The following is a 13,020-nucleotide window of genomic DNA, read 5'->3' as shown; positions in this document are numbered from 1 at the left end:
TAATTAGCATATGGATGGGGGATCTTAGCTTCTAAACAATACATGGTCTTAAGATGATATTCCATTATTGTGCTATAAAAATCTCTTAAAAAGCCATAGCAACACAGTAGCCAATGCATGTCGGGTGTCCATAAATAACCCCTATATCTGGGCTTATAGGAATAATGACTGGACCTTGGACAGTATTTTATCGAGTGTGTTTGGCTGCATTGTTTTCTATTGCAAGCCCTGATGGAGGATGCATCTTTAGACCTCTAAAAATGCATTAGATACTCCTTTTCTCAGCCCTTTGACCCTTACTGGAATAGAATCGTATCTGAACTATTGACCAGTGGTGTGGTGCTTCGAATCTTCTTCGTTTTGCTTTATAATAGCCGTACCTGCTATTCAAGACCACCAAATAACGAAGGCCATTTCAGTTTCAAATTTAGTGCACTAATTAACTTTGCCCAGTGAAAGGACACTGCCAATACATTACTGGAAAGGGAGAGGCCAAAGTACTAACAAAGGGTCACCAACGGTTTGGGAAAATTGGTTTGAGTCACCTACATTGGCCCCAACTTATCGAATTTTAGACAGGTTGCTGCACTAGATGACACAAAAGTAACACACAGACAGAAGTAATGATCAGACAAGGTGAAATATAGGAGAAATTGTACAGCTTTATTTAATTTGCACACAAAAGAACAAAGGCACGGGACTTCTCTATGTAATAATTAGGATAATAGCAATCTGATACCTTGGATCTCAATCATTGACATTGCAGTGAAGTGAATATTTTTCATGTGATGCTGTGCTTCTGTATTTATTGTATTTTATATAGTATATCTGTTTTTTGGGGAAAATTGTTGGGCTGATTATGAGCACCCAATATTGCATTTCAGCCTAGTCCCTTGAAGAATCATTGATGATATATTTAAAGACTTTGCAATTGTAATTTGAGGGACATTATTTTGAAATTGTTAGACAATTTTTAGATGTAGCTTTTCACAAATTGGTGACTCTCTGCCCATCTTTACTCCTGAGACACTCTGACTCTCTAAGATGCCCTTTTCACACCCAATCATGTTAGTGACTTGTTGCCAGTTAATATAAGTAGATGCAAAATGTTCTTCCAGCTCTTCCTTGTTAGTACCACTTACTTTGTCAGCTTTTTTTTGTTGCCCTGTCCCAACTTTTTTGAGATGTGTTGCTGCCATCAATTTAAAAATGACCTTATTTTCTTCTTAAAATGATCTATTTTTTCAGATTTAAACATTTGATGTGTTTTCTTTTTTCTATTGTGAATAAAATATGAGATTTGCAGATCATTGCATTCTGTTTTTGTGTAGATTTTTGCATGGCGCCCCAACTCTTTTTGGAATTGGGGGTCGTACATATAGTAAGGTCCTGTCACAACATTTCTTATCATATCACATGGCTGTATGCGATCATTCTGACAGTCCAAAAAACTAAATCATAATAGGTATAATTTGTAAAGCTAACACACTAGGGGGTTGATTGATTAAAACTGGAGAGTACAAAATCTGGTGCAGCTGTGCACGGTAGCCAATCAGCTTCGAATTTCAGCTTGTTCAATTAACTACTTGACCTCCAGAAGATTTACCCCCCCTTCCTGACCAGGCAATTTTTTGCGATACTGCGTTACTTTAACTGACAATTGTGCGGTTGTGTGACGCTGTACCCAAATAAAATTTGGGTCCTTTTTTTCCACAAATAGAGCTTTCTTTTGGTGGTATTTGATCACCTCTGCGGATTTTTATTTTGTGCATTATAAACAGAAAATAAAACCCGACAGTTTTGAAAAAAAAAAATGTTTTTACTTTCTGCTATAATACATATCCAATAAAAGAAATAGATAAAAATCAAATTTATTTTAATTGATTTTAATTTCATTTTATATTAAATTTAATTTTAAAAATAATTTTATTTTATTTAAATTTAGGCCAATATGTATTCTGCTACATATTTTTGGTAAAAGAAAATCCCAATAAGCGTATATAGATTGGTTTGCACAAAAGCGTCTACAAACTATGGATATTTTTTATTTATTTTCTTTTTTCTACTAGTCATGGTGGCAATCAGCGAATTATATTGGGACTTGTAGAAATTTCATATGCCTTTAATCTTGGAACAGGATCATGAAGTACATACGACACCACGGCAGAGTAGTACAGAATAACATCTGACGCGTTTCACACTTAAACAAAGTGCTTACTCATGAGTAAGCACTTTGTTTAAGTGTGAAATGCGTCAGCGTTGTTCTGTACTACTCTACTGTGGTGTCGTATGTACTTCATGATCCTGTTCCACGATTAAAGGCATATGAAATTTCTTCCGGTGTGCAGCTGTCCAGACTTCTTCGTCTATTGCTACCTATTTTAGCCATCACCTGGGGCTCTTCCCTTCCTGGAGGTCAAGGACACGTGTATGTTGGCTCAGATCTACCTGAGCGATGGAGTTTATATTGTTATATTGGGACTTGTGGCAGATAATCGGACACTAACTGACACTTCTGTCACTTTTTGGGGACCACTGACACTAATACAGTGATCAGTGCTAAAAATAGACACTGTCACTGTACTAATGACAGTGGCTGGGAAGGGGTTAACATCAGGGGCGATCAAGGGGTTAACTGTGTGCCTAGCATGTGCTTACTCACTGTAGGGGAGGGTGCTTTTACTATAGGAAGGGAAAGTTTTTTTTTTTCCTGCTTTGAAAGAACACAGGATCAAAGCCTTCCCTCCTCACAGAACATCAATCTGCCTTGTGTACACAGTTCTGAGGGTGTACTGAACTGTGCAATCAGCGGGTGCTGGCGGCACATGTACGCGCCCCCTGACCTGGAAGTGTCAGATCACGTACAAGGTACGTGATCTGGCACAGAGCAGCCGCCCTGCCACAGTATATCTGCGGTGGGCAGTCGGGAAACAGTTAAGCTTTGACAAAATACCTGGAAGCTGATTGGTGCTTTCTATGCAGAGCAGCACCAGATTTTGCACTCCCCAGTTTTAGTAAATCAAACCCTAGGATCCTTATTTTCAAAAAAAGTTTTTTAGTTATTTTTAGCAGAGTCCACTACGGTGAGAAGATTACAGTTGTATAAAAACTGCTTTGTGGATTGAGTATTTTTACGCATTTTATGGATTGAGTTTTTTTTTTTTAGACATGTGCTCTGCCAAACAATTTGTTCATTTTCGTTTTCATTTCATTCGTTTTTTGTTTTTTTCGGAAACTTGAAAATTCAGAAATTTGAAAATTCAAAAATCCGGAAATTTGAAAATTCGGAATCCGGAAATTTGAAAATTAGAAAATTAGAAAATCTGAATTTTTGAATTTTCGAATTTTCAAATTCTTAAATTTTCCGATTTTCAAATTTTCAAAATTCCGAATTTTCGAATTCCGAATTTTCGAAAACGCAGATATGCATAAATTTTAACATCCAAAAATTATAAAAAGCAAAAATAAGAAAGAATACCTGTAAATGAAAAAACGAAAATCCGAAAATTCGAAAATTCTAAATAACAACTAACTAATAATAACTAACTATTAAATTATAGGTATTGGAATTTCCTTTCAAATTTGGCTTTTAGTGAACGTAATGAATACAAATTTATCTGAAGTTACAAATTATACGAAATCACGAATGCCGCATCTAAACGAATGGAACAAATTAATATCAAATAATAATAATAAAATGTTTTTATTATTATTGTTATTAATTATTATTAATATTAATTTGTTACTTTCATTTGATACGGCATTCGTTATTTTGGATAATATGTAACTTCGGATAAATTTGTGTTCGTTACGTTCACTAAAAGCCAAACGTTCACTAAAAGCCAAAGGTAATTCCAATACCTATAATTTAATAGTTAGTAATAGTTAAGTTATTATTAGTTGGGTATTATTTCAGATTTTCAAATTTTTCGGATTTTCGTTCTTATTTTTTGATTTCTGGTCCTTTGAATTTTCAGATTTTGATTTTTATTTTTGGATTTTCCAATTTTCCAATTCCCGAATTTCCAAAATTATGAAATTCCGAATTTTTGAATTTCGAATTTTTGAAATTTCTAATTTCCGACTTTTTTCCAATTTCCAAATTTCTGAATTTTTGAAAATTTGGACATTTCTGAATAAACAAATTTGTTGAAATTTGTTAAAAAATGAATTTGGAACGAAACAAATTGCACACGTCTATTTTTTTAAACATCTTGATATGGGTTGACAATTGGTAGTAAGTGTACACACAGAAGTTGGACTCAAATTTCGGTCTAGAAGAGCAACTTCATTGTTCATGATCAGTATTTTGCAGTAACATTTTGCTTTCTTTCCTCTACCAGGAGGTTGGCTCGGTCTACGTTACTGCTGATCCCCCTTTTCGGAATACATTACACCGTCTTTGCCTTTTCTCCAGAGAACGTCAGCAAGAGGGAAAGGCTGGTCTTTGAGTTGGGTCTGGGATCATTTCAGGTACTTCAAGTGATTCTAAAGGTTGCAATAAAAAAATAAACATAAATAACAAATATGTTATACTTACCTGCTCTATGTAATGGTTTTGCACAGAACAGCCCTGATTCTCTTCTTTTTGGGTCCCCTTCAGTAGTCCTGGCTCCTCCCCCATGCTGAGTGCCCCCAATAGCAAGCCTCTTGCTATGGGGGTACTCAAGCAGGTATTGAGATGTGCTCCTGTGAATGGACGTTGTCCATTCATGTACAGAGCGAGGCTCACCCCCCCCCGATGGCTCCAGCTGCTGTACGTGCCAGTGAGGAGAGAGAGATCCAGGAGAGCCGCTGCTCTCATGCACATCGCTTGATCGAGATGGAGCTCAGGTAAGTATAAGGGTGGGCTGAGGGGGGAGAAGCACCCAGAAGGTTTTTTACCTTAATTCTAGAGATAGGCCAAACGACCCCCCTGTTTGGGAGTTCTGCTGTGAACCGAACAGGGGGGGTCATTTGGCCCATCTCTAGCATTAAGGTAAAAAAACCTTCGGCTCCAAACCGCAAACTCCTTTGTAGAAATCAAAATTTCCCATTTTGAAGGCTTATATGCAAGTAATTGGCCATAAAAAGGGTATGGGGGCCCAGGTACTGCCCTGGGGGACATGCACCAACACAAAAAACATTTTTTAAAACGATAGTTTTCAAAGGAGTAGTGATTTTGATGATAGTTAAAGTGAAACAATAAAAAATAAAAAAATGTGGCGCATCTGTAGCATGTATAGAACCTGCTGCAGCAAAAATGACATTTTTAATGAAAAAAAACGAGTCAAATCACATTTTAATTGACTCGCGATTGCAATTCTCGGCACCCAGCTATTTAAAAAATGTAAATAAAAAAATAAATGCCATGGGGTCCCCCCGGTACAGCTGGCCAGGATTGTGGGGAAGAGGCCCTTGTCTCCATCAAAGCACCCACCGCCCATGTTGAGGGCATGTGGCCTAGTATGGTTCAGGAGGGGGGGTGCACGCTTGTTCTCCCCCTTCCTGGCCTGCATGCTCAGATTAGAGTGTGGTATGGATTTTTGGGGGGACCCCATGCCGCTTTTTTAAAAAAAATGGGCAAGGAGTTCCCCTTTAAATCCATACCAGACCCAAAGGGCCTGGTATGGACTGGAGGGAGAACCCCACGCCATTTTTTCTTTTTTTTCAATATTCTTTTATTGAAAATTTTCCTTTTAACATATAAAGAGTAAAACAATGTATATGAAATTGAAGCGGTTAGGGCCCACTTCCTTTGAAACATGAATACATGAGAATATATGTGTACATAGAAGAAGAGCATTGTACTTTTCAACAATAAGGAATGTGGGGTCAAAAATGCCATTAACCGTCCGCTCAGGGGGGTACCCTGAGGGGGGGGGGAGCATAGGCTGAGGAGAGAGGAAGGATATCGGGATAGAAAAGGTAGGCCAGCTATTTTGTGTCAAGGGTATAGCTGATCAATATGATTTTGTTAGTAGATAGCCATAAAACCCGGATGGCTCTATACGGTCCAGCTAAAGGTAAAATATAATAGATGGTGTGAGGAGGTGCGAGAGGTTAATTAAGGGTTGACTAGGCAGAAGGCTAGGTACTTAGTTGTGTTCTGGGGTCTGATAACCAGAACTGCCATTGTCGGTGGAATTTATCAATATTCATATGTATTTTGGCAAAGAGGTATTCCATATGAGCAAGATCATTGATTATGTCAATGGCCATACCAAGGGTGGGAGAAGAGGTCTGTTTCCAGAGTTCGGCTGTGGCCAGGCGAGCGACAATGAGTATATATGTAATTACAGTGTGAAATTTTGAGGGCCATGCCGAGAGTCCTAAACCGAAGAGAGCCATCTGCGGGACTAGTACATTAGGAGTTTGAGAAACACAATGAATGAGAGTGGAAATGCTCCTCCAATATGGAGCAATGGAGGGGCATTTCCACCACATGTGGAGAATATTACCATCTATATCACAGTGTCTCCAGCATTTCCGTGATTGAGTCGGGAAGATGCGGGCCACATTTATGGGTGTGTAGTACCAGCGGTACAAGTGTTTCATCATCGTTTCCCAGTGTGAAGTGTTCCTGGAAAAGGTAGTGGAAGCACTAATTGCCTGGTGCCAGCGGGAGGTGGGTATCGAGATCTGTAGGGTGGTTTCCCAGTAAGTCATGGCTGAGGACTTTTCCTTTTTGGCAGGGCCTGAAAGCAAATCATAAACGTGGGATATACTTCAGAGTTTGGGGAGTGTTAGGTGAAAGAAAGTGATGACTTCCTTAGTAAGTGTTTGAGGAGAAGGGATGGGCCGAGCACCCCCTGGTTCGGTTCACATCCAGAACATGCGAAGAGGCAAAAAATTTGTTCGAACACGCGAACACCGTTAAAGTCTATGGATCTCGAACCTGAATAATCAAAAGTGCTAATTTTAAAGGCTTATATGCAAGTTATTGTGATAAAAAGTGTTTGGGGACCTGGGTCCTGCCCCAGGGGACATGTATCAATGCAAAAAAAAAGTTTTTAAAACTGCCGTTTTTTCGGTAACAGTGATTTTAATAATGCTTAAAGTGAAACAATAAAAGTTAAATATTCCTTTAAATTTCGTACCTGGGGGGTGTCTATAGTATGCCTGTAAAATAGTGCATCTTTCCCGTGTTTATAACAGTCCGAGAGCAAAATGACATTTCTAAGGGAAAAAAAAGTAATTTAAAAGTGCTAGCGCTAGTGCCGGCTATTAATGAATTGTCGGTCCCGACAATACACATAAAGGTCATTGAAAGTCATTGAAATAAAAAAAAATGCATGGGGGTCCCCCAAAACTCCATTACTAGGCCCTTCAGGTCTGGTATGGATATTAAGGGGAACTGCGCGCCAAAATTAAAAAAAAAAAATGGTGCGGGGTTCCCCCAAAAATCCATACCAGACCCTTATCCGAGCATGCAACCTAGCAGGCCACAGGAAAAGAGGGGGGACAAGAGAGTGCCCCCCTCCTGAACTGTACCAGGCCATATGCCCTCAACATTGGGAGGGTGCTTTGGGGTAGCCCTTCCAAAGCACCTTGTCCCCATGTTGATGGGGAGAAGGGCCTCATCCCCACAACCCTTGCCCAACGGTTGTGGGGGTCTGCGGGTGGGGGGCTTATGGGCTTTAGTGGCAGTGTAAAGGTGCTGTTCAATTTTTTATTGCCAGCAATATTTGTTTTTTCTTTCAGCTGACAGCTGATGACTCATTTTTTGTTAAACATATTGACTGTGCGCTCAGCGGGCGAACATCCTGCCGAACGCACAGAAAATGTGGGTGTTCGGTGAACACCCGAACTAACGGTGTTCGGGCCGAACTTTTGCTCAGCCCCGAACAGGTCGTCCAACACTACTTAATGCATAGAATGCATTAAGGTAAAAAACCTTCTGCCTTTAGAGCAACTTTAATCTCGCAACATAAACAGACAGGCCCTCATTTATGAATATGTCTTGATAAGAACTCCAGTCAGTTTTAAGTCAGAAATAAAAAAAAGTTGTCCTGGTTAGATACCCTCCATACTTACCTGGCCCAGTTGAATGCTGCGGTCCATGCCCCAGAGTGGTAGTGTTAGTTCAGAGGTCATATGTTCATACTTAATCCTAACTGTTCTTGTAAAGTCGAGCTCAGACAGAAGAGAGAGAGGTATCTCCTGCCATCATCCTACCATGCGAAACCTGGGTACCGATCTTGTGGTTGTTTTTTTGTTTTTTTTGTTTTTTGTTTTGTTTTTTGTTTAGTTAAAATGTTTAGTTTAGTTTAGAGATGCATGGTGAGTTGTACACCAATTGGTCGGGGTATGCCCCAAAGGCCCTGTTCTGTACTTTCACTGTGAAAATTTTCAATAAAAAAGAACTTTAAAAAAAAAAGAAAGAAAAAAAGTTAAAAGTTTAACTAAAGTTAAGAATATCAATATAAAGTGCAAAGAATTTTTGCGCTACCCTGTAAAGAAAGCAGCTACATACGAATGTGACAAAAATTCATAAATAGAAGTGGGTGAAAATGTAGCGCTAGTGAGAAAACAGTGCTAGTAAACTGTGTAAATACATGAATAAACATATACATAAGTGATACAATCTAAACGTAAATAAGTCCAGATTGTAAGACAATAGGAGACAAGTAATGAATCCCAAGTGGGTCAGTCCCAAGCGATGGCGGGTACACCACAAATGAAGGATTGTTCATAAAAGGAGCCAGGGGCACCAGGGTTAGTATCCATAGCAAATGACAACAATAAAAATTGAGAGTGGGTACTCTTACCGGAACCAATGGACCTGGATGTCAGCGACACCAGGTCGGACAGGCATGGGTAACCGAAACCTCGGTATGACAGGAACAATTCGGAGGATCCTGAAGTGTCAAACAGAGGGATCAGGAGCAGTCAACAATGTCCTCGAGGGTCCAATATTCTCACACTGGAGTCACAACCATGGAGCCAGCCACTGAGCCATGGATGACTGGGTGGAAGGGTCGGGCAGGCTCACAATGCAAAGGATATGCAAAAAAGAAAAAGCTAGCAGTGTTGCATATCCTTTGCATTATGAGCCTGCCCGACCCTTCCATCTGTCTCTGTTTCTGTTGTTATAATTGTGACTTTTGGAAGTCCTCATAGGCACCATACAAATGTCTCCTTATCTGTCTGATTACTGTTGGATTGGGAATATTTTATTTCTTTAGACAGAACCAAGCCGATTCCCAGGTTGTACAGCAATAGGATAATCCAAAAACAAATTTTACATTTTCTTTTTTTCTTTCTGTGGAAAAAAAAAAAAAGTGAAATCCTTTTATTTTCTTTTTATTATTTTTGGGACAAGAACAGGTGCAGGATAGGTGAAAGAAGTATCCATAACCTAGGAGGAGTCTATTACAACCTTATAAAAGAAATCAGAAGCCATCTTTTTTATGTTGCCTTCCCCATTGACCCTGATGCGTTTATGCGAAATGGCAAACATTTTGCAGAAATCTCACAAAATTTCAGGGAAATAAAAACTCTCAATTTCACTCATCCCTATTTATTCAAACTCATAAGAATACTTATGTTATAAAAACAGGGAAACGCAAACACACATTAAAAATGTTTTTATCTCTGTTTCAAGGGTTTTGTTGTTGCAATCCTCTACTGTTTCCTGAATGGCGAGGTAAGATATAGTTTACTGCAGTTTTCTCATTCAAAGCTAAAATCGCATTACCACAAATTCATGTTTATATTTATATGAATTGTTTTTCCTCTTTTTTTACTTTGAAGAGGAATATCGCTGTTATGGCAGCAGCTAGCTGCCATAACCCCAGTATCCTCTTCTTTGGCCGGCGGTCCACTTTCCAATATGAGTGGTCTCTTTTATCGGCGTTGGGAGAGGTTAGGAAGGGACGTATTTTGGAGATGTTGCGGAGGTTGCGACGGCAAGATTTGGACAGGAATTGGACGTGGGCCGAAAGGATAGTTCAAAGTCCAGGACTACACCTAGAACCTTGGGAGAAGGGGGGAGGGGGAAGGGAGTTGGGACTTTATATGAGGCAATGAGTGGGTAGGTTCATCTGCCTCCATCCCTGGTAATGTATTAAAAAAAGCTTCATATAAAGTCCCACAACCTTTTCTCTTTTTAGAAATATAATAATAAATAAAAAAAAGGCAGCTCCAGTGTCTGCCACTATATGGTCAGTGACATCACCCAGGAGACCCCACCCTTTTATTTAAACTTTAAATGTAGACCGGAGATGTCTTTTTTCAAATTAAAGACTTGTCAAAAACTGTGTATGTGTGTTTATCTACACTACATTTTTTTAGTGAATGACTAGGGGTATTAATATGTACCATAATTCCAATAAGACCCCCACAACCATCGGGCCAGGGTTGCAGGGAAGAGGCACTTGTCCACTCCTCATCAACAATAATGCTTTGCCAGGGGAGATCTGTTAAATATTTTGTATATACTGTATGCACACTGTTACAAGATAATGATACACAACAGAAAGACAGATACATAACTAGATAGATTTTTCCGAAAAATTTGTAAATTCAGAAAATATGTAAATTCGAAAGTAAGAATGAAAATCCGAAAATTCAAAAGAACGAAAATCCGAAAAATAAGAATGAAAACCCGAAAATTAGAAAATCTGAAATAATAACTGACTAACTAATACTAACTATTACTAACTAATAAATTATAGGTATTGGAATTTCCTTTCAAATTTTGCTGTTAGTGAACGTAACGAATACGAATTTATCTGAAGTTACGACTTATCCGAAAATAACGAATGCCGCATCTAAACGAATGGAACGTAACAAATTAATAATACTAAACAATAAAAATGTTTTATTATTATTTATTATTATTAATTTGTTACGTTCCATTCGTTTGGATACGGCATTCGTTATTTCGGATCATTTGTAACTTCAGATAAATTAGTATTCGTTATGTTCACAAACACCCAAATTTGAAAGGAAATTCCAATACATATATAATTTAATAGTTAGTCATTATTAGTTAGTTAGTTATTATTTCAGATTTTCGAACTATTCGTATTTCCGAATTTACGAATACCGCACCTAAACGAATGGAACATAACTAATTCAAATTTTTTCTGAAGTTACGAATTTTATTCGAAATAATGAATTTCGATCATAACGACTGACTCGAAAAACAGAAAAAAAAACAAAACAAAAGAAAACAAATGAATTTTTCAGTAGTTCACATGTCTGAGATAAATAGATAGAGAGAGAGAGAGATAGAGAGAGATTTATGGATAGATAGATAGATAGATAGATAGATAGATAGATAGATAGACACAGTAGACTGATAATAATGCATGTTTACCATCCTTTTCCATAACAACAAAAGTACATAAAAAAATGACCTTTTAAAGTTTCTCCCTAAAGGTGCAATCAGAGATAAAGAGAAAATGGCGGAGTTGGAAAGTCAACCGGTACTTTGCTGTGGATTTCAAGCACCGTCACCCATCCCTGGCGAGCAGCGGAGTCAATGGAGGGACACAGTTGTCCATTCTGAGCAAGAGCAGCTCCCAGATCCGGATGTCCAGCATAAATGCGGAGAACCTGGTGACATGAGTTCCCAAACTGCCTGAGAACAGTCAAATGTCACATTTTTTTTTTTTTAGTTTTCCCCTAATACTTTAATTTTTTTTTTTTCTCCGTTTCTTTTTTTTTTTTTAATTAAGGGAAACATTGGGTCGGGGAGAAACAACATGTAATGCTGGATTGTAAACCTTACCAGGTTTCCAAAAAAGAAAAAGTCAAAGGATCACATTGATCACGTTCATGGAGTCATGTGATTGGTGGCTAGCAATAGAACCTTATATACATATTATATCCATACACTTTTTTTAAATGCAAAGTCCACAGTAAATAATCAATCTTTGACATATTGTTATATTTGTAGCATATGCCTATTTTCTGTTGATATTTTTATGTATCTGGTTATTATTGTTGTGTGGGGAAAAAAAAAAATGGGGGTGGGGGGGGGGGGGGTTCACATCTGTTAAAACGAGTGGACCTGAAGCTGCATTTTACAGCCGTCACCATACCCCTGGTTAATTATTGTACATTTGAGGATTTTTCTTCAGTTATAGTTGTCCCCAATGTGTTTTTAGAGTTTAGAAAAAAAAAAAAAAAAAAAAACATCCCTCACTACCAGTCAACAGAGGTTACATTTCCACTAGTTTTCGTGAATGTCCTCTAAAATAACAGAAATGATTTGGAGCACTTGAACTGTAATTCTTATAGTATATTAAAATAGTGTGTACAAATAGGTCATAGTAGTTTACAATATTGTGGCAGCTTGAAGTAGATTTTTTATATATATATATATATATATATATATATATATATATATATATATATATATATAGAGAAATATATATACATAGATATAGATATAGATCTATATCTGTATATATATCTATATAGATATATATCTATATATATCTATATAGATATATATATAGATATATATATATATCTATATAGATATATAGATATATATACTTTTTATTTTTATTTTGTGCTTGTAAAATCAAAAAATGTGAAATGACCTAAATGAAGTCTGTATATAGATTGCACTGTGTTTGGTGATACATGCAGGGTGTGTCTGCAAAAAAAAACAAAAAAAAGACAAATTTGCAGACTCTACGCAAAATATAGATACATGTACACTAATATTTTGATAATGTTGTAGACTGTAACAAGGAATAGGGTAATATCATTGACACTGCAAGAGACCTCAATGTGTAACATTTTCTGCTTTTATTTTTTAATGAGTTTAAAAGTATAAAAAAATATAGCTTTTAATATTTTGTGACAGTCAAAAAAAAAAAAATAATTGCCTTGCACCTACTGCTATAACTTCTAACATATTTTCTTATCTCTCACTTATATGATGTCAATTAGCTAAAAAGAAATACAATATATATATACCAAGATTAAAGAGGTATTTTCAGAAAAGAAAAATTAACCAAAAAAAAAAAAAATACGTAAAAACTGGATAATGATACTACGCTTACAGATATTTTTAGT

The 13,020-nt window shown here is 37.3% G+C and overlaps 1 protein-coding gene across 6 annotated transcripts in view; it reads left to right on the top strand.

The window, feature by feature from the left end:
• Window positions 1–12,346, top strand: part of ADCYAP1R1 (ADCYAP receptor type I) — a 271,371-nt gene extending 259,025 nt beyond the window's left edge. For 4 of the 6 annotated variants that reach the window (XM_073629495.1, XM_073629492.1, XM_073629493.1 and 1 more), the window contains 3 exons: window positions 4,344–4,473; window positions 9,587–9,628; window positions 11,355–12,346. In XM_073629495.1, the coding sequence (XP_073485596.1) occupies window positions 4,344–4,473; window positions 9,587–9,628; window positions 11,355–11,573 (391 nt within the window). In that variant the 3' untranslated portion in view covers window positions 11,574–12,346. The remainder of the gene's footprint in view (window positions 1–4,343; window positions 4,474–9,586; window positions 9,629–11,354) is intronic. The other 2 variants (XM_073629494.1, XM_073629497.1) reach the window with 1 other exon arrangement.
• Window positions 12,347–13,020: the final 674 nt, after the last annotated feature.

Source organism: Aquarana catesbeiana, linkage group LG05 (genome assembly GCF_042186555.1).
Source record: "Aquarana catesbeiana isolate 2022-GZ linkage group LG05, ASM4218655v1, whole genome shotgun sequence".
NCBI classification, from domain to species: Eukaryota; Metazoa; Chordata; class Amphibia; order Anura; family Ranidae; genus Aquarana; species Aquarana catesbeiana.
The sequence above is the reverse complement of the archived record's forward strand: the minus strand, read 5'-3'. Positions and strand labels throughout refer to the sequence as shown.